At 34.8% G+C, this 26,395-nt stretch overlaps 2 protein-coding genes across 2 annotated transcripts in view; one reads left to right on the forward strand and one right to left on the reverse strand.

Annotated features, from left to right (window-relative positions):
- The window catches only part of LOC131669890 (atrial natriuretic peptide-converting enzyme), a 41,981-nt gene that overhangs the window by 680 nt on the left and 14,906 nt on the right, over positions 1-26,395 (reverse strand). The window contains exons 2-11 of the mRNA XM_058945082.1: positions 11,553-11,736; positions 9,094-9,307; positions 6,256-6,630; positions 5,850-6,082; positions 5,563-5,769; positions 5,278-5,491; positions 4,122-4,267; positions 3,640-3,814; positions 894-1,147; positions 510-625 (exon numbers count right to left, since the gene is read on the reverse strand). Coding sequence (XP_058801065.1) covers positions 510-625; positions 894-1,147; positions 3,640-3,814; positions 4,122-4,267; positions 5,278-5,491; positions 5,563-5,769; positions 5,850-6,082; positions 6,256-6,630; positions 9,094-9,307; positions 11,553-11,736 — 2,118 coding nt within the window. The remainder of the gene's footprint in view (positions 1-509; positions 626-893; positions 1,148-3,639; positions 3,815-4,121; positions 4,268-5,277; positions 5,492-5,562; positions 5,770-5,849; positions 6,083-6,255; positions 6,631-9,093; positions 9,308-11,552; positions 11,737-26,395) is intronic.
- Positions 13,782-14,895, forward strand: LOC131669892 (chymotrypsin-1-like). Its single transcript, XM_058945084.1, has 4 exons — positions 13,782-13,836; positions 13,899-14,239; positions 14,300-14,563; positions 14,626-14,895. The coding sequence occupies exons 1-4, from the start codon at positions 13,788-13,790 to the stop codon at positions 14,788-14,790; spliced, it is 819 nt and encodes a 272-aa protein (XP_058801067.1). The 5' UTR covers positions 13,782-13,787; the 3' UTR covers positions 14,791-14,895.

The following is a 26,395-nucleotide window of genomic DNA, read 5'->3' on the forward strand; positions in this document are numbered from 1 at the left end:
AATTTAATTTTTTTGCCAAAATTCATAATATTTTTAAATATTTTATAAAATATGATATTTCATAAAAGTGACATATGCAACCGAAGCTCAATTTTTAAAACCTTAAATCTCCAAAATTGTTAAAAACTTAACAAAGAATTAAGTCGTTCATTTAGATATATTGCTATGCGTATAATTTTTTTTATTGTATATTTTAAAAGCAATCAAAAATAGACTTAAAAACATCAGAAGTTGGAAAATCATTTCAACTTAAATATTATTTATAAATCACACTGAATAGGTTAAGAATTTTCAAAGTTTGCGAAACTTACTTGAAAGTTTCAAAGTTACCTCGAATTCTTTATAAAATATTAAAACGACTGAATTAAAAATCCTTTAGAATGCTAAATAATCGTAAAGTTTTTGCATGTTTCTATAAAGCTTTAGAGTAAGTAGTTCCTCGTTATTTATTAATGATTCACGATATGATTAACGCTTTTCTGTAGGTAAGAATAACTGATTTTACTTACGGTACAGTCATCACTATTGACGGCTTCGGTGCAAACGCTATTTACTGAGGCGATGCTCACATTTTCGCACTTGGCCATCGCGTTGTACTTCAACTGCACTCGTTGTAAGACGTCACCTATGAACGGAATAGAGACAACAAGTAACTTTCGTGTTGGTTGATAGTCATTTGATCTGTTGCGTAAAGTGCTAGTTGCCTTTACGCAATCATGAATGTAAATCTGAATAAGTGTGTTGATGCTAATTTTAACATGTTAATTTTTTTCATCGTTTGTACGTAATGGATTTTAAAGAAGGAAATAGTCGGATACAAAGAGATGCGTAGGTTTTATCTGGTGATAATCGATGACGATTGATTTACATTTCAAAACAAAATATATACTTACGATTCTTAGCCCAGCCAAGTGTGTTACATTGCGTTGCATTGGCAATAAGATTGGTAGCTCCAGCAGGTGGTAGACACACAGGTCTGACGAAATCCGAATAAGGACCCACAGGTCGGTCGAGTTTCAACATCACCACACTACTACCTTCGACTGGTGATTTGACCATACCAACCACGTGACGTTCTTGCTGCCATGGTGAACTACTTGTCAATCTGATGCTACCCAGACGTGTTGTCCATTCGGCTTTTGGTTGTCTGCGAAATCATCGGGTTGAAGTTAGATTTCGGCTAATAAGAATCCAATTAGCCTCCAAGTTTCAAATGGAGAAAGTCACGTGTGTAGTATTTCATGAGTTCGTGTAAAAATGATGATTTGAGTTTGATAAGTTAATGTAAAAATTTTTGTTTGGTGAAAATTACGATAATGACGACTGCAGTGCAGTTAAATCGAAGCAAAAATGCAATGATTCGCAGATATCGATTGTTTTTGCCTTGAGTGATAAACGTAAAATGGATACTGAGCTACATAAAATTTCTACTTCCGCGTTCTAAAGTAACTCCGCATTACTCGTGTAATAAAGAAAAAAGTCAAACAGCATTGAAGGGAAATATTCGATCGTGAAAACATCAAATGAAACACTGGCGGGTGACAGTATTTCAAACCAAAAGCTCATGGGCAGGCAGAGAGGGAACATATATAAAGCTCGTGGAAAAATTCGGGGATGAAAAACATCAGAGACGTCGACAACCTGAGAAAGCATCCGTTCGAGCATTGAATCAGAACCGCCGATAGGAGAAACGTTATTTACCACGGCGGGAAAGTCCCATCTTCCTATAAACTCCATTCACCCTGTCTATCTCTTGAAAGGAGAGTTTAAAGAAAAGGAAGTAGGTTTGCCCCGAGGACGTGAATATGCAGATGACGGGATTTTTTTACTGGCGACCCCAGTCTGTTCGTTCCATCCTCGTACATGTCACATTCTTATTTTACTTATGTCAAAGTAAATAGAAAACATTTAACGACAAGATACTTTTTCAGAAAGAATTGCGAATTGATTGCTGTCACGTTATCAATAGCTTAGCTCAACGTCGTAAAGCGCCTGTCAAATAATTCATGAAGTACTGATAGAATCATTCAATAAGATTTTTATTTCTAAACAGCTAGACTTGTATTTTGGATTTCTAACTTTATCTCTTACAACTTTTTTTATCGTACACTGGGAACAAAGTTCGACTGATAATACTAAATGCGGCTATGTTTAACTCATATCGTTCTTGGATTATATTTCTTTATACTAATTATCACGTGATGATATAATAGGTATGAATTAATTGTAAAAGATACATACATTAAAATGTTTCAATACTACTACACAATAATTATAACGTTCCCGATAGGCAATAATAAAAATGTCAAATAAGTCAATAAATTTTTTCGATATATTTATCACGTGAAAAATATCTCAACCGGAAATTCTTATATAAAAACAAATGAATGTTCTGGCTCGTGCAAATTTTTGTAACGTCAAAAAAATGCATGATGAAGTGTATTGTTTATCAAACTATAATTTTATCACGCTAGATTTTTTTCTATTCACACCAGATAAAATGAATATTATTTCGCGTCCGTAGCTCAGTCATTGAAGTACCATGGCATTAAACGGATACTTTGTTTCACAACAAAGTAAACATCCAAACACATATTACTTGCGAATTTTTAATGGCTAGCTAGAAAAATCAAACCGAAAGCCGATGAAGTAAACATCTTGTGTCATTGCGATTTATGATGTAAAACATGATGTTCGATGAAAGTGGAAGCAATTGTAGACTCGTTGTTTTTCAACAAGCAATTTACACTTCATCGTCGATCTCGTACAGTTTATATATCTGAATGTGAATAGAGAAGAGAAGGAAAAATTAAAAAAATATTTATTTGAACTTTACCATTTGGAGTTGTGTAAAAATTTGAAGTCATGCCTATAAAGGAAAAATGATACAGATGAAAGAGTTGGGTAAGGGATTCCGAGATGAAGAATGTTATTGATAATCAATGCCACGCAGACATTACCACTTGCACTTTTGAACAAAGAATTGAGCAAGAAATTCACCAAAGATGACCAACATTTCAAAAGGTACGGATTTCAGAATCGGATAGATTTCGTATTAAATACGATGGAACATGATATGGATTATCGCGTACGGATCGAGGAAGTTGTTGAAGATCTGATGAATTATACGAATAAGTTTATCAGTGTTAAACGATAATATGACTATGTAACTGATTAATCTAAGACTAACTTTTCTTATTTAATTCGTATTTAAGAGAATTTGAACTTTTTTACGTAATATCAATGAAAACATTAGATTTTTTATAATAAAAAATGTTTACGACTAGTGAACTTTCTTTCTGAATAAGGATAGAAAATTATACAAATAAAGTTCTTGAATTAAAAAACAGTAAAAATGATTTGCAAATGCTTTGTTCTTATGTTCACAAGTATCTGATTTCATATAAGCAGCGAAATTGAATACTTCTATTTTTGTAGTTTACTATCTTGAATTTTTTAAATAATTTTTTTAAATATTCGCGTCTAGTTATATGCGTAGTAACGTTGATTACTTTAATAAAAGGAAAAAAGTCAAACTTAATGTATACTCATATAAGACATTTCCTCGCTGTTATCAATAATGTAATCTAACATCATAAAACACGTATTACTAAAAATATCGCTTGTGTGTGTACTAACCCCTGGAAGCACGAAGCAGTGGTGAGGAGCCAATTTGCCGAGACGAGAGTGGCATCGCAGACGTGGTTGTCCTCTTTGAAGAGGGCCGCGTGCCAGGGCCAATCGCCTGGACCAGCCACTTTGCCAAGGCTACTGCTGCGTACCTTCGAGTACCTCACTCCCTGCACCCCGCAGGCTATATAACGATAACCCAACAGCAACAGAAATTCTTCATTAAAATGCTCTCTTCTTTTCTTTGTTTAAAATCACTCCGAGTTTTAACGCAAATGTAAAAAACACGAGTATAAGAAAGCTCGTTTTGTCAAAGAAAAGCGTTGAATCTCTGAGAAAAAGTATCGATGAATCGATCGCACAAACACTTACAATAATTGGTCTACACTCTGAGTAATGCCACGAAATCAAAGGATAATAACTGACGCTTCGAATGAATATTTGACTTTGCGAATCTTAGTTTAAAGAAAATAAAGAGAGAGATTACTCACCTAGTTGAGAACAGCGAACGTACATAACTTGTTTGCTTGGGCAAGGCGCCCTAACGAAGCTGATCTCTGGGGCAGTTGGGTCCTGCATCAGGACGTACGACACGTTCTCTTCATCGTCTGTTCTCACCTCCACCGACTCCAAGCCCCTGCTCGGCAGAAACCAAATTTTATTTTAGCGTATATGTGTCATTACCATTGAATTTTCAATTCAGAATGAGATTTTTTTCTTCTCTGGTTTAAAGTTGCTTCTCTGCTCAAAAATATTACCAAATTCCGCGTAAAATTTCATGCCATTTGGATGGTTATTAATCAAGAAATTATTATTGTTGTTGTTATTATCATTATTTTTATTGGTATTATTATTATAGTTCTAGTATCACTTATGTCATTAAAAATGCTCAGAACTTTTATGAGTATTAGTTAAGTACCTTTGCTGGATTCGTATTTCAATTATCAATAGTATAGCAGATAATTTATATAGTTAGATAATTTATACAGTTATAAAGTCGTTTTATCGGTAATTCATTGAAAATAATCAATATTTTCTCTTATGATTACAAATACCAAAATAAATTCACGATGAAATTCAATAGTTCTTTTTTCTCTTTTTACACTCAAATTTTTAATCAGATTCATATATAGCTAATGCACAAGAACTATTTTAAAGAAAGAAAACAAGTTTGTCAAGAAACTGGCATATTTTACAATACAGAATACTCATCTTATTTGTTATTTTAAATTTGAATGAACTAGTTTTAAAGATTATATCATGTGTTGTCAGGTTCTTTAAAGTCGAAAAAGCTTTTTATCAAATAGAAAAGATGATTTTCGTCCGAAACTGGAATAGAAAGTCACCTCAATACCTAGATCAAAAATGGAATTTTATAAACAATTTTTTATTAATTCTAGTATATAAATAGTTAATTATACAAAAAATTGGAATGCAATCGTTTTTCAACGCGAAAAATGATTATGGTAAGTATTTTGAATGATTATTAATGATTTTCAGCTGTCAACTTTCACTATAAAAATTAGAACATTTTAATTTCAGATAAAAAAAACCTTTCTATAAATTTGATCTATTTCGATACATTCTCATCATCCCGACGTTTCATCGTAGCCACTTCAAACCAGTAAAAGAAACTTAAAAACTCACTCGTAACCCAATATAGTGCAGAGCGAGTTAGCAGTGGACTGCAGGACCGATTGCATTTCCATGTTCGCTAGAGTATTGTTCAGATTGTCCGTGCAAATTTTACCAAGACTACCCTTTTCATTGAACACAGCATAACCTTCGCTACGGTAACTCGACGGATATACACTGTCGCTGGGTTGCAACTTCAACCACTTTAAGCTTGGTGCTAACGACACTATAAAAGAAAGTTTTGTTTTATATTATTTTTCTCGCACGCATAATTAGGACATCTAATGGAAAACTCACAGCAATCCTTCTCATCGCTGGCATTCGGGCAATCGATTTTACCGTCGCAACGTTTGTTGCTTGGCACGCATGCGGCGCCGATGCCACAGTGCACGTGGCCGTCGCGACAGTAAGCGCAGTCACGCTCGTCACCGAAGTCAGGGCAATCGATCACACCGTCGCACACACGTGACGACAACGCCGCCGACTGCAACTCGCGAATGCAACCTGCCAAATTAGTCGACAGTTTCTTTTCATAAAAATACGTTCGTTTCATTTATCAATTGAATGGTAAAATAGGATATTACCAGATTTAGCACGGCAACTACCCTCGTCGATATATTCGGGAAACTTAGAACAATCGAGTGCTTGCTTTAGTCTCTCGGGTAAACGCGAGCCACAACCAGACCAAAATTCCTTACAAAATCCACGACATGGTAATTGTAATCTATCCTCGTCGTCATCTGCGATACAAGCTGGTTGCAATACTTGGCAGATAAAGTCATATGCTTGCTTATAACATTCGGCATCCACCAGTTCTCTGGAAATATAATTATCTTACTACATAAAACGAAAAGGAAAATTCGTCAAATAAGTAAAAATTTAGATAAGAACAGTACGGTGATAAAAAATAAGCAATCTAAAAGTCATTAATCACTCAAAACAAATAAAATAATTGTTTTACAGTGTAATCTTTGATATTAAAAAAATTACCTAAACGCAATAATATCATCATTGACTTCTTGCAAATTCGCATGACCAAAGAAATTCGGATAAGACGTAGTATTGTATGGCAAATGTTTGCAATAAGAGAATTCGATAGGTGAACATCGTCTTGGTGGTCGTGGCGATGTCGTTGTCATTATTTCTTCTTGCGTTTGGTTGGATTGTAAAGCTAATTTGTCAACAGCGCTTATACTTTCTTGTACTTCTATGCTCGTTGGATCAATTGTCAAGTTGGAAAAGAATCGTGATTTTCCAAGTTGCATTTCATGCTGTAGAATCGATAGAACGTCTGACGTCTGAACATTGCCGTAACGGATGTCAAAACGTACGTCAAAATGCACTTGCAAATCTTCATTTTCAATTCTGGAAGGAAAGAGATTATATTTTTATAGGTATATTTATAAATTGAAAAAAGTCATATTTTGAAAAAGAATTGCCAAGAATTTTCAATTCAACGACTCAAATTTACAATAATTTTTTTTTATTTTGAATTTGGATCGTTAATCAAGAATCTGAAAGACCCAATATACTTGTTTTTGAAACTGTGCATCACACGAATTTTAAAAACAATATAAATAATTAAATTTGAATTCGATTTCTTCAAAGGATTTTCATATCCGTTTTCATCTCATCTTTTTTTATGTTAAAAATTGAAATATTTATTCATATTCACCTACAATGAACAAATCTTTTATGAAAAACTGAAAGAAATATGCATCACTGAGGGAATGAAACTTAAACAATCATAAAATTTTGTATTGTAAAACCAATGTTTTATATTGGTATGAAACGCTAAATTGATAAGCACGAGTGAAATCTGCATTTAAAATTTTGCATATCAATATTAAAAATACCACGCACGTACTGTATTAATTTATAAAAACGGCCCGAGTTGAAAAATCCCAAAAAACTTTAAAAAACAAAGCTAATTTTAATAACCGACAGCATTCTTTGAAGCCTGAAATGACATACGTGTCTCCAACAAAATAACAAAAATAGATGTTAAAGAAGAAGCATGATTATAAGTCTTTTTTCACTATGAAAATTCTAACACGTGCGGGCGGTAAACTAACCTCTGAAAAGTTTTGAAGAACTTTTTTATTATACGCCCGGTGCCTACAGTTTAACACGAAGGCGGGGGCCGGACTTTTAGCCACAGAGGAATCTGGTTTTCGTGACACGGACAGATTTGACCGCGCCATGTGAACTTTGCGGTTTTCGAATGGTTTGTTGAATTTAATAACGTAGAATATGGTTTCTCCGCGTGATTTTGAGTGTGAAATATTGAAGTGGGTTATTTTTAGCTATTTAGATAATTATATAACTAAATCTTGTTTTCTTTAAATGTTATATAATTTTTCTATGATTATCGGAATGCTGTTTTTTTTTAAATCGACTCGATCCCTGCTGAAAATGTTTAAATGCATTTTATAAAAATGTATAAAATTTAATGAACTTATACAACATTCCAACAAGGTATATAAATGTCTAATAATATATTTCTCATAAATTTTACACGAATCTCACATATACGTTCGGTATGTAATTTTGTGCAATCCATAAAAATATATTTTAATAAAATTATAATTGGAATAATCACAATATTATTCGAAACAAAATTTAGATCCCGCGAGAAATTATGTTTCTTATATTCTTGCTGGACTGGAAACAATGAGACAAGAAGCCTCAACCCCCAACCTAATCTACAGTAATGGCTATTATTGTCGTAGAAGATTAATACGGCAGATACTCGCAGCAGGACTGCTGTATGTCAAGCAGACGTCTTTTTTTAAAAATAACGGAGAGAGAGAGAGAGAGAGAGAGAGAGAGAGAGAGAGAGAGAGAGATTGAATTTAATGACTCGTTAGTTCTGGTGGTCACGACCTAATCTTCTGACAATTACGTTAACGTAGATCTCGGGAAAAAAATTATCTTCGTAAACTGGATTTCACTGAAAGGACGTGGTTGGTTTGTAATTATGTTTTCGTTTGGCTTACGTTTAACTGGACTTTTTTTTCGGTTGTGTAGTGCGAGATGCTGCTTTGAATTTTGAATGTTTAATAATTATTGTTATCAACTTTTTAAATTGTAATCCTTAGACATAAAATTTTACTTAGAAGAATTATTAAATTCTTTTACATTTGAATTAATGAAAAGGTTTAAACAAAGTTTTCTTAATGATCTGGCATTTACATAATTTCTAGGATTATGTTTAAATTTGATGTGTAAGAGTTTTCTTGTAATATAAGAATGTAGCCTTTCATTTTCGCTACTTGGGAGTTACAATATTAATGGATCATTTTGTTCATTTTTAATAAGTGAGAAAGTCACTCTTTCTCTATTTTCAATCATTTTATTTCATACGCACGTATTTAATACGTATAATTTTCTAGATATCTTATTAATTTTTTATTGAGAGTGTTTTTAGTTTTTTCCAGTTTCTTTAAATTTTCTATATTTTTTGACATTTTTTGTCATTTTTAAATTTATGAGACTAATTTTTATATAATTTCAAGGAATATTGGCGGAATAACGATATAACTTAAATCAATTCATATTTCTTATTTCCAATTATATTGTTATTTAGCAGATCTTCTTAATGTTGGATATATACTGCCAATATAAATCATATCGACAAATACTGATTTATAATTCAAGATAAATTGAAAAACATCCCTTTATATGTCTTAATTTATATAATAATAAGATTGCAACGATTGTCAAATTTATTAAATTTGACAATCGTTGCAATCTTTCAGCAAATATTTCAAATCTTACTTGAACTATATCTATATAAATCTAACGCTAATGCAAAAGTAAACTCACCCATCAAGCGCCAAAATCTCAGCGGCGACAAACGGTATTTGCAGCTGACTACGTCGGAACAGTAGATTGAGTCGGTCGCGGTAAATCCTCGAACGTTGCTTGAACACTTCGCTGCTTGGGTCTGCGAGCTCTGCAGTAAAAGCGTCGCCGCGCGTCACTCGGAATGTGGCAAGGAAAATCTGATCGTGTGGGATATCCGATAGTAGAAACGTATCTGTGAAAAATTATTATTATTATTATTATTATTGTTATTATTATTGTTATTATTGTTATTATTGTTATTATTATTGTTATTATTATTGTTATTGCGAGTCCTTTGTGTCTGCATTTCTCGTTAAAAAACGCATAGCTGAACTTTGCGTATGCCAATTATGTAGCAGCAGCAACTTCATTAATTAGGCATGTTATTAAGCGGCATTGTGAAGTCAATGAATGGATTTTCATTTAGCCATTCATTTTGTAATTTAATTATTTGAAAATTGAACGTTTCATAGTCAGTGCAAATTTGTACTTGAGTCGTGAAATACGCGAAGGCAGAAGCTTGTTGCATTAAATACTTGACTGTAAATATAAACATTAGAATAGTTTGTGAAATCGTTAGCAAAATAGATCGCAAGACAGTGTTTTATCTGAAGTTTAAATTAATGATATAGTAAGATAACAATTCTTTCTTTTAAATTATACTACCACAACTGTACCTTCACGAAAATAGGCCGGAATTAGAGTAACAAGAAAAAAAGAAGAAAGAGAGAAAGGATTAGCCCACATAACCGAAATCAACGAGCTTGGCGTTTACGCCGCTCCGTTGGAGTCTCCATTTCCTTTGTCCCTTGGCGCGCGGAAGCTCGAGGCGATGCGCGAAATGGAAATTCTCCTATCTCACTATCTCCATTTTTTTTCTTTACTTTTCAAAGACGATGAAAACAGGTTACTTGCGGGAGCTGCAATGCGACACGGAAATCGAGTGCTTATCTTTTCGCTGCGCGTATTATGCTAATGAAGATTGTAGAGATGCTAATTTTTGCGATGCTGCCTGACCTCGCAATTAGGCGGAGCTTTCTTGCTTTGTCCACTCACCCGTATATTCGAAAACTTTTCTAAAATCGATGTTCTTGTCGTCGCTACTTTTCGATTTCGAAAATTGCATAAAAACAGTATGTTCACGGCCCTTCATTCGACATTCCAAATTGACAAAATAGTAAGGAAGGAAATGAATCCACCACCTACGCTTCAAAAGCCCCACATCGCACGTTTGAAATTCAAGTACACCCCTATAATAGTCTGAATATACATTTCCACGCAGGGATAGATACAGCAGAATAAATTGAAATTCAAGTTCTTTTTTCAGATATTAGTTCTTGCTGCGATCTCTATGAGCGAGCGAGCGAGAGAGAGAGAGAGTACCTGTTAGAAACAGTTCGACTAACTGCGTTACGCGCTAGTGCGGAGTGCAGAGCGCGCGGCACTTGATTTGCATAACGCCTTTAAAACTTCTACCATAGTTCGCTCGGTGCAGCTCGCGGCGCGTTGGTGCTTAATTTATTTAGAGATACATAGATAGTCGGCGGGTGGTAGCTGCTGCTAAAATTACTAATTCGTTTGTGCTACTGCTTCTTTGATTGATTGTTAGCTGCTGTTGTTTAAACTTTTCAAGAGTAATAATTGTGATACAGTCGAATGAATTGAGATGCGTTTTAAGAATTTTGTTAACAAATTCATGAGATTTGAAAAAATATTAACGTTTTGACAATAAAATTTGTATATGAAGTGCAAATGAAATGCTGTGAAATACTTCGGATTGTCCATGTAAAAATAAGTAAGATTAAAATTTATATGTGCGCCAAAAACAGTTTTAAAGAAAAAAAAAGTCATAGTTACTGTCAATAAAAGAAAAAGAAGGAATACATTTAACATATACACAAGCTTTGATTTCTCACATCAGAATTCTCATATCAGAATTTCAATCATAAAATATATTTCCCATGTAAATAAATGCTGTAAATTTTTTGACAAGCTTTTGCAAAATTCTTCACCTCCAAAGGATTTAAAAGCATTTTTTTAGTAAAGTTTCATTTTATCATGAATTTTGCGTTACTTTTACATTATTGTTGACAAATTTACAAAGTTCAATATTCACACGAACATTTATCGAAATGAAATTATCCATTCATAAAAATTGTAAAGATAGTAAGTTCGTCAAATCTATCAAAAAAGAGTGAAGAATTAAATTTTCGGCAGAAGGTTTTGCAAAGCTTTTATACATTAAACGTTGAAAAAACATAAAACGGTGTAATTTTCATATTATCGTAAAATAGTCCCCGCGAATGATAACTACTTTAACTTTCTTTCTGGACACTAGACAGTACATATTTTTATGTTGTCGCTATTATTTCGAAAGTTTCCGTTACGCTCGAACACCCGCAGTTACGCAAAAATGTACGTAAAAATCATATACTCACATCCAAGATAGATAGCAACGCCAGCAAAAAGTAGGAACAACAGGAAAGCGGCAAGTACACAGCAGCCACACCTGTACTGACTGCCCAATTTGCGAGTGAACCGGATGTCGCTGTCCGAAGACAGTATCGAACTTGGCGTGCCTGCTCTGCTGAATCGTCGGGTGCTTACTGTGCTCACTGAGATCTACAGTATGTAAGGAAAAAAAAGATTATGAATAGGCATTGATGAATGCTATTTCCGTATGCTACTATTTTTCTACCTCTTGAAATAAATGGCAATCGTTTTTTAAGCGACTCATCCTAGTAGAGCGACTAATCTTTTCGTGACCGATATGCTCTGTGTGTACAAATAGATCAGTTTATTTTAACAATTCACGACTTAAATAGAAATTTTACGACGCAAGAATAATCGTTCTGCATACGCAAAATTAATTAAAAGAAATTAATTATATGTTCTTCATTAAACTACAGTGTTTTTATTTTTATATGGAAATATCCACTCTACAGGTGGCAAATTATAATTTTAACAGTTTGAATGTGATATCCAGAAAGAAATGCATAGTTAAGTTCGCGAATACTTGTGGTCACTGATTACTTGTAAAAGATTATTATTTCGCTGTCTCCATTTATTTATCACTAAAATAAAACATTATTAATTACATAGTCTGATAGTGGCGGTCTACTTATTCTCAACAGTATTGACTTGATTGGCGTTAAAAAGTCTACACGTGTTAAAGATATCGAGCATTCTAATGAGCAGAATGTTTATCAGAGTGTTCAATATTATCGAGACTTTATTGAATCTTTCGATCAGAAATTGTACCAGGCAGATAATCTTAATCAAACATAAAAAAACGTTAAGTTTTAATAAAAAGTGTGTAGAATTTCGGGTGTCATTGTCAGTGAGCTATTAAACGTTTCTGTAACATCTATTTTCATTATCAATCTACACTTCGCAATTTGCATTGCACACTGTAAAATTTCCTGAAAAACATATAAAAAACTGAAAATAAACGTAATTTATCTCTAAAGCATCGATGAGAAGTCCTGTAGTTCCAAAAGCGATAATTGCACAAATGAACACACCCAAACGAGAAAGCATAAGGAACGTTACGTGGTCGATTGCTTTCGTTTCGTTTAATTTTACTTTCATCTCGTAACGGTCCTTTTTTGCCAATCGCGTATCTCGGCCACTTATCCACTCGTTCCTTCCGAGGAAAAACAACCGACAAAAGATACAGACACACACACACACACGAATGCAGGGCGCGCTTGCCACACGTGGAATTTGGTTTGCCCAAAGGGACCGCATTCGACGTATGCAGACTTTTCCCCGTATTTACTTGTAGCACACACATTTTCCTTTGTTCTGGAGAAATAATTGCGCTGCACCACAGTTTTGCTTTAGGAATTCATCTCCCACTTGTTAACATTTTTTGTCCAATTTAATTATTCGATCGCGTCAAAACTTGACAGGGACTCAACGATTGTACACAGGAAGCTCGCTATAGAGCTATTTTTCAAAACATTTATTAAAAAAGAACAATTTTGAGTTTTTCCAGATCTCCTATATGTTAGCACACTTTATCGATTTAAATTATCCGACCGCCCTAAAACTGGACAAGGACTTAGACATGAAATAAGAGAAATAATTTCATTTTCAATTTGTCTCTATTGTTTGTTAATTGATATCACATTAAAAATGCATATTGAAATACAGTTAGATAATTTTGTTATCTAATGATAAAGTTAGTAAAATAAAAACAGAAAATGCGAAAACGCCCTAAAATTTGTTTTGTTTCGTCAATTTTATAAAAAATAAGGGTAAAACATTAATCACATCGACTATCTCTACATGCGTGCACAGTTTCAGTCCAAATAATTAATTATTTTATAAAAAACAGAACCAATGAGGGGATCGGAAAAAATTGAATATCACTATGTAATATAATAATTGAAATATCGTCAACTAGCAACGTTAAAAAATATCGAATATGAAAATAGTTTTTTTCGTGTTATTCACAGCTTACGCAGTGTAGTATATAGACCCATTAAACATCATTACTGCTTGAGGTTTTTTTAGTTATTTGCATTCTTATCAGGATTTGGACTCATAAAAGAGGAACGAAAGTGTTATCGCTTTGTCACGCGTATTCAACATATAAATATAAATAACGCCAAGACTACTTTAAAAAATTTAATTTTTGGAAAATTCGAAAAGAATAAGGAACGATTATGCTTTATCTTGTTTACTTTCCAATCCATCTACAAATTTTTGTATCCTGTAAGTTAAACACAAATATTTCGACAATGAAAAGTCAATTTGAATTTATCATATTATTTCAGTCGTAACTGCAAATCCTTTCATCGGAGGCGAGAACATTGTACCCGCTGAAAAGAATGAATTCCCGTTCATAGTATCAATAGGTTTTAATGTTGATGATGGTGGACATATTTGCACAGGTTCACTCATTACTTGTACGCACGTATTAACAGCAGCGCATTGTACCGAAATAGTTCGCCGACCACGCAACGTCCGAGTATTGGTTGGTACGAACGATTTAGATAATGGCGGCACAAAATATCGTCTAAGCACTGTCGACAACTGGGTCACTTACAACGACTGGGCTCAACGGGAAAATTCTTCTAAAACTATTTACGAGTGCAATGACATTGCTATTTTTACGGTATGGATTTATGACCTTTTTCTTCGTTTTATTCTTGACAAATTACCAATGTTGTTTTAGTTGTCTAACGAAGTAACAAAAAACATTCAAATGCCTAAAATATCAAGCGACAGTGACGATAAGCACTACAACAAAGTAGCCGTTGCAGTTGGATGGGGTGAATTGTCAGGAGGAGTCAAACCAAATCTCTTACAGAAGGTATCACTGAACGTCATGAATAAAACCGAATGCGAAAACACCTTGGAAAAATTAGGATACTCCAGGACAGAAGCGCAGCTGAACGAAATTTGTACAGTCGCAGATCCACCTGTGGTGCCAGGCATGGCAAGTAATATGGAGAGATCAATAATAAACGATATATACTTATTTAACGTTTGTACTTTAAGGGTGATAGCGGCGGCCCGCTTTTGATCAATGGCAATGAGATTATCGGTGTAAGTCAAGCTTTCTGTCCCGAAGATCAACCTAATCATCCGGACGTGTATAATATACACGTAAGCATTGACTTTTATCGAAGTTTTATTTACAATGTTACCAATATACATTTGTAACTTGAAATAATATATTTATTAATAGTTTAGAAACAATTTTCGAACGCGATAATATTATACATTTGTACTACTAATGAAATTCCAAAAAAAATTTTTTATGAATTCCATGGACATTGCGCGTGTATTTTCGTTGCTCGAATATATAGCAAGCGAAAAATGTTGTTGGGTAGAGTATGATTTGAGCTGTAATATCCTATCGATCAAACGCAAATCTCAACGCTATCGTTGGTCTGCACTACCACGCTAACATAAAAATGCTAGCTTTCAAAAATAATTACCGAACGTTTATTTTTTTTTTACGTCGAAAGTTTCGTTCATGATCGATGCACTGGCAATGCATTTCGACATACATTCTAGCTTACTTTTATGTACGTGTCAGATGCAGCAGAATAGTCTTTGGCACGCGAGTGACAGTAGTGTGGTCCATATAGTTGTCAAACTCGAGCAACGAGTTCGTTAGCACCGATGAGTCAAGATGACAATCATGTCGAAGCACTCAAGCAGAGGATTGACAAACTACTACAGATATTTTATTGAGCTGCGTAATCCGACATTCGTTAAGCATCATCAATTGCATGTTCTGTAAGGTAAATTCAATCAACGTCGCTCGCGAATATTTACTTGCAACACCAAATCGGAACAACTCGATTTAATCCCTGCTATTCATTGATTACGTACAAAGTATAACAAACTTTGTCCATCACAGCATTCATCAAACTTTGTATCAACCCCGGCCAGGGGTGTGTAACGAAAATCCATTCACCGAGTTCCCTGTATCAGAGAAAACGCCACACGAGCTGCGGATGACTCGCGAGTTGCCTTCATTGTATCTTTGAGTCACGCAATGGACTTTGTAGTTTATAACGTCTGATTCGAAAGCACTTTTGCATTGTTTCGCCGGAGCGAGGGACCCGCAACTATTTGCCGTTGTAACTCGTAAAAGGTTAAAGCGAGAGTTCCATTGAAATGTAAAAGATACGCGGAAGAAGATTTTAACGGCATTGTCGACGGCTCGGGTCGAAGAAATTCAATCTCGCTTCTAAGCTCTCGTTTTTTCAGGGTACGAGAATGACTACGCAGCGAAATCAAGATATCCTGCGCATCTTAAAAAATTGTAAATCTTTCATCGTATAAATCATCTACATTTTATCTGCCCAACTACGAAGCAATGAGCGACAAGCCATTCCAATGCAAGTCTGAATTCAGCGACCAAGTCGCCGTTCATGAAGGAAAGTCTCTTGCCGTACCTGCCCAGCGGACAATATAATGATATACGCCTCGACGATGAGAAAAACAACTTTACAGCCACTTTTAACTCTGCAGCCGTGGACAATCGTTTACTGCCTTCGAGACAGACAGAAAATACCTGACAACCATTTGACCGCGACGTATTCCCCTCGAGAGATCGATTTTTTTTTATGTTGGTCCTTAGCACTGTTCGAAAGCGCGTTGTCGTCGCGCGACGCGTGCAAGCTCTTTTTCTTCCGCGCGCTCGCGATCGCACACGTCTCTCGGAGAGTTTCAATGCAAAAATTACGATTGCGCAATGACAATTAGGAAGTCTCCTGCGCACACGTCGGAGACTTTATCAGCGGGCGCCGCGTGGCGTAATTTACATGCTATCGTAAAGCGAAAAATCCGAATGGGCCTGACTTGCGCGACGTATCGCATAATCGACTGCGCTTTGAGCAGCAATCAATTTGCCCATTAATTATATAGCTTGGCAAATCTAAAAGCGATAAATTCGTGAAAACGGCCTACAGATCAATTTTCTCACCTGTACAATTGATTGCACGGGCAGTGATACTGGATCGAGAGCATGAGAAAGTTCCGTTTGTTGGTTTGTTTTTTTCGCTGCGATAATGCGAGATAACACAACGAAAGTTTGTTATGGAGTGTACGCATGACTTTCATGGGGGTTTACGTAATTTTGTCAAGCTGGACACGCAGGCAAGGGATATTTTTGCAATATTCGAAATATTAATTGCGCCTCGACAAAAAAGAGCAACGTTGAGAAGTAATAATTTATGCAATAATTTTGCAAGAAATCGATGAAAATTTGTTGAAAATCTATTGCAAACGATCGAAAACCCTTCAACGACAAAAAATCTTTCAATTTCTCAAATTGCTAAAATGTTTTAAAATGAAAATGCACGATAGCTCGCAATAATTTGCTATTCTTCAATGCTACTTATCTTCTACAAGGGTAAATAGAACCCTTAAAATTCTCGTGAAAATCGATTATTCATTTGCTATTTCGTTTTGGCAAAGAAAGTTAAAGTTAGATAGAAAAACGTGTCAAGATTGGATAACGAAATCGATTCAACAGTAACCAATCCGCCGAAAATTGCCTATCGAATTCTTATCCCGCGAAATCACCAAACAAAGGCTAGCTGGCTTCTCGATTATGCGGTTCTTACTCTCTCTCTCTCTCTCTCTCTCTCTCTCTCTCTCTCTCTCTCTCTCTCTCTCTCTCTCAAATTGTCTTTTGCACAATCTCGCTCTCTCAGCGCGGAGTTGCGCAACGTATATAAGAAACAAAAGAGAGCGTTACTTTTCCCGCCCACGTTATAGTACATTTTCACATCCACGAGATGATGATTGGGGGGCTTCGCTACCTAAGGGTCGACGGACTTTGTGTGCGATATCTAAATGAGCTTTTCTCTCTTTCCTTCTGCACGTGGATGAACTATAATCGGTTTTACTCTCTTTCTCGATGATTAAACATTGCGGAAGTGAGCGTGCGTGTGAGGCTTCGAGAATTTTTTTTTTCTCTCGGTGCATTGTTTAGGATTTGACGGCAAAGGACTGACAAAGCGAAGCTGTAAAAGTAACCGTGGTAAAGAAAAAAACTGTCTGGGAAGCGATGTTGACTTGTTTTTTTTTTCATTCTAAATAACCGCTTTATAAATTTGCATTCTAAATGTACGAAGGAGAAGGAACACGAGACTGTACGAGCGTATAATCTGCGTATAATCTTGTGCAAATTATTCTAGAGCAAACCTCAGGCATTAAAAAGCCGTGTGCACGGTAATTTTTTGTCAAATTGCATACATGCATTACAAGCGATATGCTTTGTAACGATATTAGAGTAGTGTTTGCTCTCGTGTGGGTTGCATCCCGTGAGAAAAATCAACACTCGATGTGCACAAGCAGGTTTAAAAATCCGATTTGAAGGTTCGAAATGAAGAGATTCACATTTAATAATTTTAAAGTTGAATTTTATGTGAACAGTTTTTTTCTACTTTTATGGTAAAATGGTAATAGATCTTTACTTTTCTGAATTAACTTCTGACAAAAATCCTTTCCAAACTGTTTCAAATCGCTAACCATTATTGACGTCTAATTTTAACGTAAAAAGAAAATTTTTTCAAATCGTGAATTTGATGCTTTCATAATAGCTTTCACATATACTAATAAATGTTTTTGAAATAACCAAATTTTTTTTCAGGCAACTTATTTTGTTGTTGAGTTGAAAAAAATGTTCTGTTTCAAAGAACATTGTAACTAATTTAAGAAATTTTATTTGATTCAAAGGTTGCATCGACTACAGTCATTACTTCGCACTTCGAACAATCACCTCCCCCCCCCCCCCCATCTAAAAAAATAAAGAAAAGAAAAACCACGCAAATAAAAAAGAGCTCTAAAAAAAGCATCGTGTCAACCCCTACTCTAAACCACGTTTTAAAAGCCTATCAAGCGTTTGAAGCAGCCCGGGGAAGAAAAGCAGCCACCCGCGCAACAGGCAAACTATCTTCTTGCTCCCTCATTACGTCAGGAGGCGGCAGCCTCCCGCGCTCTTTGTCTTTCACCGCGTCCCACTTTACTTTGCAGACGCATGGTAGTGTGCGCGAGGTCGACTCCATATACTCGTATACCGTTATATGCGCGCCTTTCTCGGCACACCCGATCACATATATATGCACATAGTTCTCTTTCTCTTTCTCTTATTTTATTATTAGAAGTTTGTGTTTATTGTTACTCGAACGGGAGAGAGAAAGCCACTGATTTAAAAAATTCATTTATTGGTATTAGTGTTTATTTCGATTTTACTTCGATGACGATAATTCGATAATGGTTGTGGTTTTACTTTTCTTACTCGTTGAGTTTTTATTGCTTTGACCGTCGATTTTCTTTTAAGCGAATGGTTGCGTGGTTTGATTATTAGTTAAGGGAACGATTCAATTTACGCAAACGTGTCATTATTTTGTTGCAAATGGTTTAGAAAAATTGAACAATAATTAGCAAATTGGTGAGTGTTAAGTATTTGTAACGGATAGACTTTTGAAAAGATCATTTAATGCAAAAAAGCTTATTCATGAATTTAATTAGGACGATTACATAAAATTTGAACATACTAATATTCTACGAAAATATTAATAATTAATAGAACCATTCGAAACGAACTGGAAATTTGTAATGTATATACAATCCGCAATTCAGATGCAACAGTGACAATGGTTATCACATTTAATAACTCAGTGATTGTACTTGCAATTAACGGGCTTTTACTGTTGAGCTCTGAATTTGAATTGTATGAACCGCCATATTCGCCTTTTTTATTAAAATTTTTTTAACTATTCGGTCATTTGTTTTCCGGTTGAACGAGTAAACGAGTTTGGACACGTGATTTATAATTTAATTGCGCTTTGTGAATCAAAATGCACGCTTTCGGGCTCGAAAATTGTTAAGTAAGCGATATTATCGTATACGTTCGCGCATTTTTAAAACAAAATTAACGAATAATTTATGACAGTAGCGAATTCTCCAGAAAAAATTGGCTGACCATCGCGAACAAAGGAGAATCAACGATCGTTCCGGACTGTACCTTACTTGAAATTCTAAAATTCGGGTATGACCCAATCTCTCCACTGATACAGTTAGCTAGCGCACTTTCTTACTGCACAGCTTTAGCCAATTCACCAATCTCCTGAATTCGTTTTTTCACAATCACAATTTGACAGTTCCGTGTCACGAACTTTCCGAAACATAATCGATGTGAGTACGACTGCAATTGATGCGTTAAAAAGAGACTATAAAAAACTGATCAATTGTGTGAAACATGATACGAAAGTATGGCTCTATCGTATAGTTTGATTACACCTACTGCGGTAATAGTAGCATTGCAGATGCTGTGCACAACAGATGAGAGGAAGTTGGAGAGAGAGAAGGCAAAAATTCCAATATTCGTTCAAAAGTAGAGTTTTGAAATGAATGAAGCGCTTATGACAAACATAATCTAATTGTTGTATATGAATCGACGATAGATCAAACGAGATACACAGACATTTTACGTGCACTCATTCGAACAATCGTTTTTACAGCTTTCTATTTCTAATTTTCGCTCGATACGCTGTTCTCGTAATTTAAAATATGAATAATATATTCAAAAGTTTAACGCTATACCATACAAGCACTAATTGTTAATCAACAAATTCTTGATAAGTGAGATATGTAGATATAAGTAATTTATTACGTTACAAAGACTAAAGTGCTGGTTGTAATGTTTTAGGGGTTTTAACGACAAACAACTGAAAAACCAATCTACACATCTGGTGAATTATGTATAACGACGACCCAATGAGATTTAAAATTCACATTTTCTTTTCATCTCAAAAGATTTCCCACAAAAGATGTTCCATTACGTCAGAGCTTGCGAGGCGTGAAAAAAGTGAAGGAGCCGTGGAAAACATTTGTCAACATATAACCATACACTTTCATTCTTCAAGAGACGACGAACAGAAAAAGGAGATAGCTGATATTTCGCGAAAGGATGAGTCACGTTTTTCTTTCACTTCGTGACCCTTTTGTAAGCACGGCGTTGTGCTTCCAAAGCCCAAGGCCTTTGCCAGCCTCGACCTCGATCACTTTCATTCCGCGTTCTGTGTGCGTGTGATTATTTTTTAATTGCACTTTGAACTTTTCAAAAAGAACAGAAAGTTAAAATGCGTTACATATATATACATATATATATATATATATATATATATATATATATATATATATATATATATATATATATATGAATCTGCTTGGAAATTAAAAGCACTTTACGCGAAAGCGGAGGCAGCGGAATGAAATTCAAAAAACGTTGTAAGGCGACCTCCGACTTTATCGCGATAATCTTTGAGAGCGAACCTTTGACATGCGTCGGCGCGGTAAATTCGTACGATTTGGAACGGTGTCATCGCTGAAAATTACGAAGAGTTTCCGGTACAAAAAACTTCTTGACGCTGGAACGCAAATGTTTGCCTATACAAAGCATTATCGCTCGACTGTAAATACCATTTCCCGCGCGTGGCGCACAATGAAATTTCATCTCTGGAGCAGAGAGAAACGCAGACGTCGTATCTCGCGCTCAAGGCAAAATGAACAACCGTTACGTTGTGCGAGTGGGTCCGCAACTCGACGCGTGTCGAACCAGTTTTCGCACCACAAGCAATAATTATTAATCGCACGCGAATCAGAAGAAAGAAGGGGGAAGCGCCCCGCTCGATGTAAATCGACGACCTAGAAAAAAAAATACCTGTCGCAGTACCGTGTTTTTCCATTTTCGGAGAAGTTCTATTACACACCCGCTCGAGCGCGTTATTTATGGAAATTTTCACCGTCGGTTGATTACAGTTACACGATGACGAGACGCTCTTGAATTTAGATTATGAAGCCGATGTATTTGTTTTAGTTAAGCGTGTCCTGAATTTCAAATCAGTTTGTATAAAATACAAAGGTAAAGATCACATTATCAAAACAAATTTCTTAACATGGCATAGTATGTATATATTGTGTTCCATTGACTTAATTCATTCTTCATTTGAATTATAACATTTTCTCAATTATTAGCTATTGTTGTTCTTGCTTCTCAAAAACTCATATAATAATCTTCTTCAAATGAAGAAAAATTTTTCACTAACAATAAGAAAGTATATTTCCAGAACATCTTCAAGTACCTCATTGAGAATATGCATTACGCAATTATGAGAACTGCATGTCGAGCGAAAAATTTTAGTGATGCTAGTTCTTATGTCGCGTTACATTCATTCAACGAAAATTTTTTTCTCATTTGAAAAATGAATGCTTAAGCTATAAATAATCTAATCTACGACGCAAAACGTAAAATATAGAAAATCGTAAATTAAAAATGTAATTTGAGTCCAAAGAATGAAAAACTGTAGTGTTATAATACAGTTTTAACGGAGATTGATTAAAGTGTTGCAATATTACGTAGTATTTTAAGAAAAATGCATTATATAATATGAAAACGTTTGACATAAAATGTAATCCGTAAACAGGGTCAAATTCATTTCGTAATCATTTGAAATTAAATATACGTACGTATATTGAATTTGCGCACGATGGTTAATTTTACAAAGTTACAACAGCGAGCGTTTATGAAGATGCCGTTGGAGACCTAATAACAAGCTTCCCTCTCCAACTACTTTGGACGAAACTTGGGAACAATTTCGTATTCACGTACAGCATCTTGGCAAGACGCAAAGGGAGTTTGAACTTTGCAGCTGTTGGCAGTTCTAGTAGATGTTCAAATCGAGCGAGCGCGAGGAGAAAGTGACACTAAAAGAGTTAATTCATAAAGCTGTAGGTTTCGATGGACGGGTGATTTTTATTTACTAACTTGACGGTTCGCGCTCCATTGAAGTTTTGTTTGTTTGTGGTTGGAGTGCCGAAGCTAATATAAGAAATCGAGAACGAACGTATTCAAGATAATGGTGTACGATACAAAGTTTGTATTCGATATACAAATCGATGTATTAATAAAGCACGTTTCATTTTAATCAATCGAGTGACTTTAGATGTAATAGCAATCCTCGTGAGTACACAAAAACAAAATTTCTTGTAAGTGGTTGTATCCTCGAAAAATAAATTTCAAGCAGAAGGAAAATGATTTTCATCTGTAAATTCACGAAGCTTAAAGCCAAACATTCAGCACACGATCAAGCCTCCTTTAACTTACTAACGACTAATATTAGCAAATTGCTAATTACGATACCACATCTTGTACAAAGCATCTCTCTTTTGACATACTGTATGACTACTAGCAAAAGAGAGCATCCTGTAGCTGAAAGCTCGTTGACGTACAAAGACTTTGAACGGCATAATATATACAAAAGGTGAAAATTGCATGGAAAATTGGTAATCGATATCTTCCCCTCACTCTCTCTCTTCTCGAGTCTGTCAAAAACTCTCTTCTATGATATTCACCGTCGAGTTTTGCTTGCGGTCGAGCGTGAAATTTGAAATTTTCAAAGTTTTTTACTCCCGACGTGTCTCGATAAAAGATGCGAGCCAAGTCATGAATATATTTTGCGTTTCGTCGCAGAAAAAAAAACCTCTTACTTGTTTGTTTTATTAATGGAAGTTAGCATTGCTTGGAAAATAAATTTCTCGACTTCAACATTATTCTTTGAAATAAAAACACTATTATTTAGACGAAGCAAATTGTTTAAATAATTTTCTTAAAAAAAGCATTTTCGTTTTAACACTCTTTCGTTTTTCAGTTTTAGTAATCTCTAGAAATAATACATAATACACATAGACACTCGTTCGTGCTGCATCATCATTTTAAGAAGTCGATGTCTTATTTCGAGATTTTTTTTGCGGCGTGGCTCAGCAGAAATTACTTTATAAACCTACTATATACTAATGTATAAATAATATTCATTGACGTACCAAAACGTAGGTGATGGTTTATAAGTTGAAAGATAAATGCTTATCATAAACATATCGTTAACGTTTGAATGAGCTTATTACCAATATTTCAAACATAATTTAACCTTCAGACATAAGTAATAATTCAATTTTGCGGTCTATTAAACTTTGTTTCACAGTTCATTAGCAGTAAGCGAATTATATTCTTGACGCTTATATTTCAGATTTTAATGACAATTAGTATTGAATGAGTTCAAGGAGATTTTCATAGCTAACAGATCAGAATATTTCTCATTGACAAATGAGAATGTTTAAATAATTTTCTTAAAAAAAGCATTTTCGTTTTAACACTCTTTCGTTTTTCAGTTTTAGTAATCTCTAGAAATAATACATAATACACATAGACACTCGTTCGTGCTGCATCATCATTTTAAGAAGTCGATGTCTTATTTCGAGATTTTTTTTGCGGCGTGGCTCAGCAGAAATTACTTTATAAACCTACTTTGAAGTGGTTTAACATTAAGAGCGACCGCACAAATTCCATCCCGCATCGCAGAACACATTGAGCAGGTGCGCGAGAGAAAACGGAAGTCCAATGCAAATGTTCACATTTTTCATGAGCGCGCAGGGAGAAACGAGAGCGCAAACGAGCAAAAGAGCTACTACACTACTTGTCGATCGTCTTACGTATCTCTCGAGAGTTAACTGTCTCGCTACTAGATACTAGCCTACATCTGTCGTTTTTCGAGCCGTTAAAACCGCTCAACCACCGCGCGATTTCAGTTCGTCGTCGAGGAGATCCGTTAGTTCCTCTCTCTCTCTCTCTTCCCATTTCTGCGATGAGCGTTAAATATCGTAAAACACGTTTACCTCGCTTGTCAATATCATTCGAAAACTGTATCAAGAAAAACTTGTACGTCTCTGTCGCGTCATCGTGTTTGAATATGTAATTAAGACGGTAAAAGTAGGCGCATCTTATAAAGGCGCGTTCGAAAGTGATGAATCATCGGCGTCTCCAAGATGTGTGTAGGTGAGAGGCTCTTGTTTGTTCACTCGAGTCAGTGATTCATAAAATTCGCACGCGGGGACTGCGTGCTTGCTAATCCTTTTGGCTGCAATTACACTTTACGGAATTCACGAAGGAAGCGGACCAAGTTTAAATGTTTATTATGTGCTAACCCACTGACGACTTGCAACGTAACACGCTAAAGATGTTTCATCTTCCTTTGTGAAGTGAATTTTAGGTGGGGTTTTTCTTATTTTATCCTGTTCAAAGGAACGTTTGAATGGGCTAAGAAAAGACTTTTTGTAGTTTAGTGAATGTTTGAATAAGAAAGACGGTTGATTGGTGTAATTGTGTTTATTAATTTTTCTAAAAATGAAGTTTCCAGGGAAGATTATATTTCATTTGTTACCATCAAGAAAATCTCTTAGGAAATTCTTTTCGTTTTCACGATGGTTTAATACTGCATTTTTAAAAACGTGGAAAAATAACAATTCTTTTAACGATCTAACAAATTTTGAATTTCAAATTCAGAATTTCTACTTTGAAAATGTAGATCGTCTTTGTGATGTCACCCACGCTCCATATGACCCACCCACGTTACCTAAAATCCACACCACAAAGCTATGTAAAAAAAAAGAAAGAAATAAAAAAAGTCCATCTCATCTTTTGTCCGCGCGAGCGAAAGAAATTCGTATTCGACGCGTCTCACAAATATTCAAATGAGCAGCAAGAGTGCCCCGATAAAATTGCACGTAACACGAAAGATGACGTTTTTCGATTGCACAAGAGACAAAAATTTTCAGAATTTCCGCGCGTACGCTATGTGTTATGTAAGAGAGAATTTATCTCCAGGAGAATCGTTGTATAATGAAAAGCGCGCTCGGCTTTGTAAAAAATCTTATTCACCTCGCTATCAATACAACTACGCTTCTGTTACAACAGCTAGAAAGTTACGCTGCAGAAACTGTAATACTGTGGGACGCCTCTTATTTTTTGTCTTTCGATTTTCGTGCCCCAGATATGACCCGATGCATTTATTTTTGTGGAAGATGCTCAGGGCATTGAGTAATATTCAATTACAAAAAGATGACTGAACGTACCTGCCATGCTACCTTAAAAAATGATGTTTGGCCTATTATCTAACATTGTTATTGGTTGATGTTAAAAAAGAGCGTGGAATTTTGAATTTTCAAATACTTTAAAATATTTTTATTATATTTCTAGAATTGCGAGATTTATATTTTAGCAATAAATTTATTTAGATTATAATTTGCAAGAATGGAAATATACCTTTAATAAATCTTTTTAAGAATATAAAACGTTATGTTTGGAAATTATTATTACAAATCGTTAATTTTATAAAATCTGCGATTCTCAAATTAATATTGTCTTAAAATTTGATTGAAAGAGAAAAAGTGAATAGAATAAAATAAAAGAAAAGAAAACATTTTTATTTTAGGCACATTATAAATAAAGAAGTATGCAAGCAACGGAAATTAATTATCAAAATATTAATCCCGTTGAATTTGAAGAATATTGGAATGGATGTTTTCATAGAAGCAACAAAAAGCACACGATGTTAAACGTTTTACTCAAACTAATGTACGATTAGAGTCATGATCACTACTATTGAGTAGATAAAGCTTAATGTTGTATAATAGCTTATTGATCGTAGATTGAATTAATCTTTTGGATAATTTATCTTGAAATGAGTAAAATTTCATTGATTTTTGTGAAAACATGGGTAAAAATGCTATTTTTATTCATAATTAATATTGATGTACTTAAAAACTTGATTGGAAAACCAATTTTTGAGAGCAAACCTTTTTTAAACGTAAAATGAAAATATTAAAAAATAAAAAATAAAAATAATAAATCAACTACCCATCTTGACACACGTATGTTTTGTTGATGTATGCCCAACCTCATCAGATC

The sequence above is a fragment of the Phymastichus coffea genome, unplaced genomic scaffold, assembly GCF_024137745.1.
Source record: "Phymastichus coffea isolate CEN01 unplaced genomic scaffold, Cenicafe_Pcof_1.1 PCOF00098, whole genome shotgun sequence".
NCBI lineage: Eukaryota > Metazoa > Arthropoda > Insecta > Hymenoptera > Eulophidae > Phymastichus > Phymastichus coffea.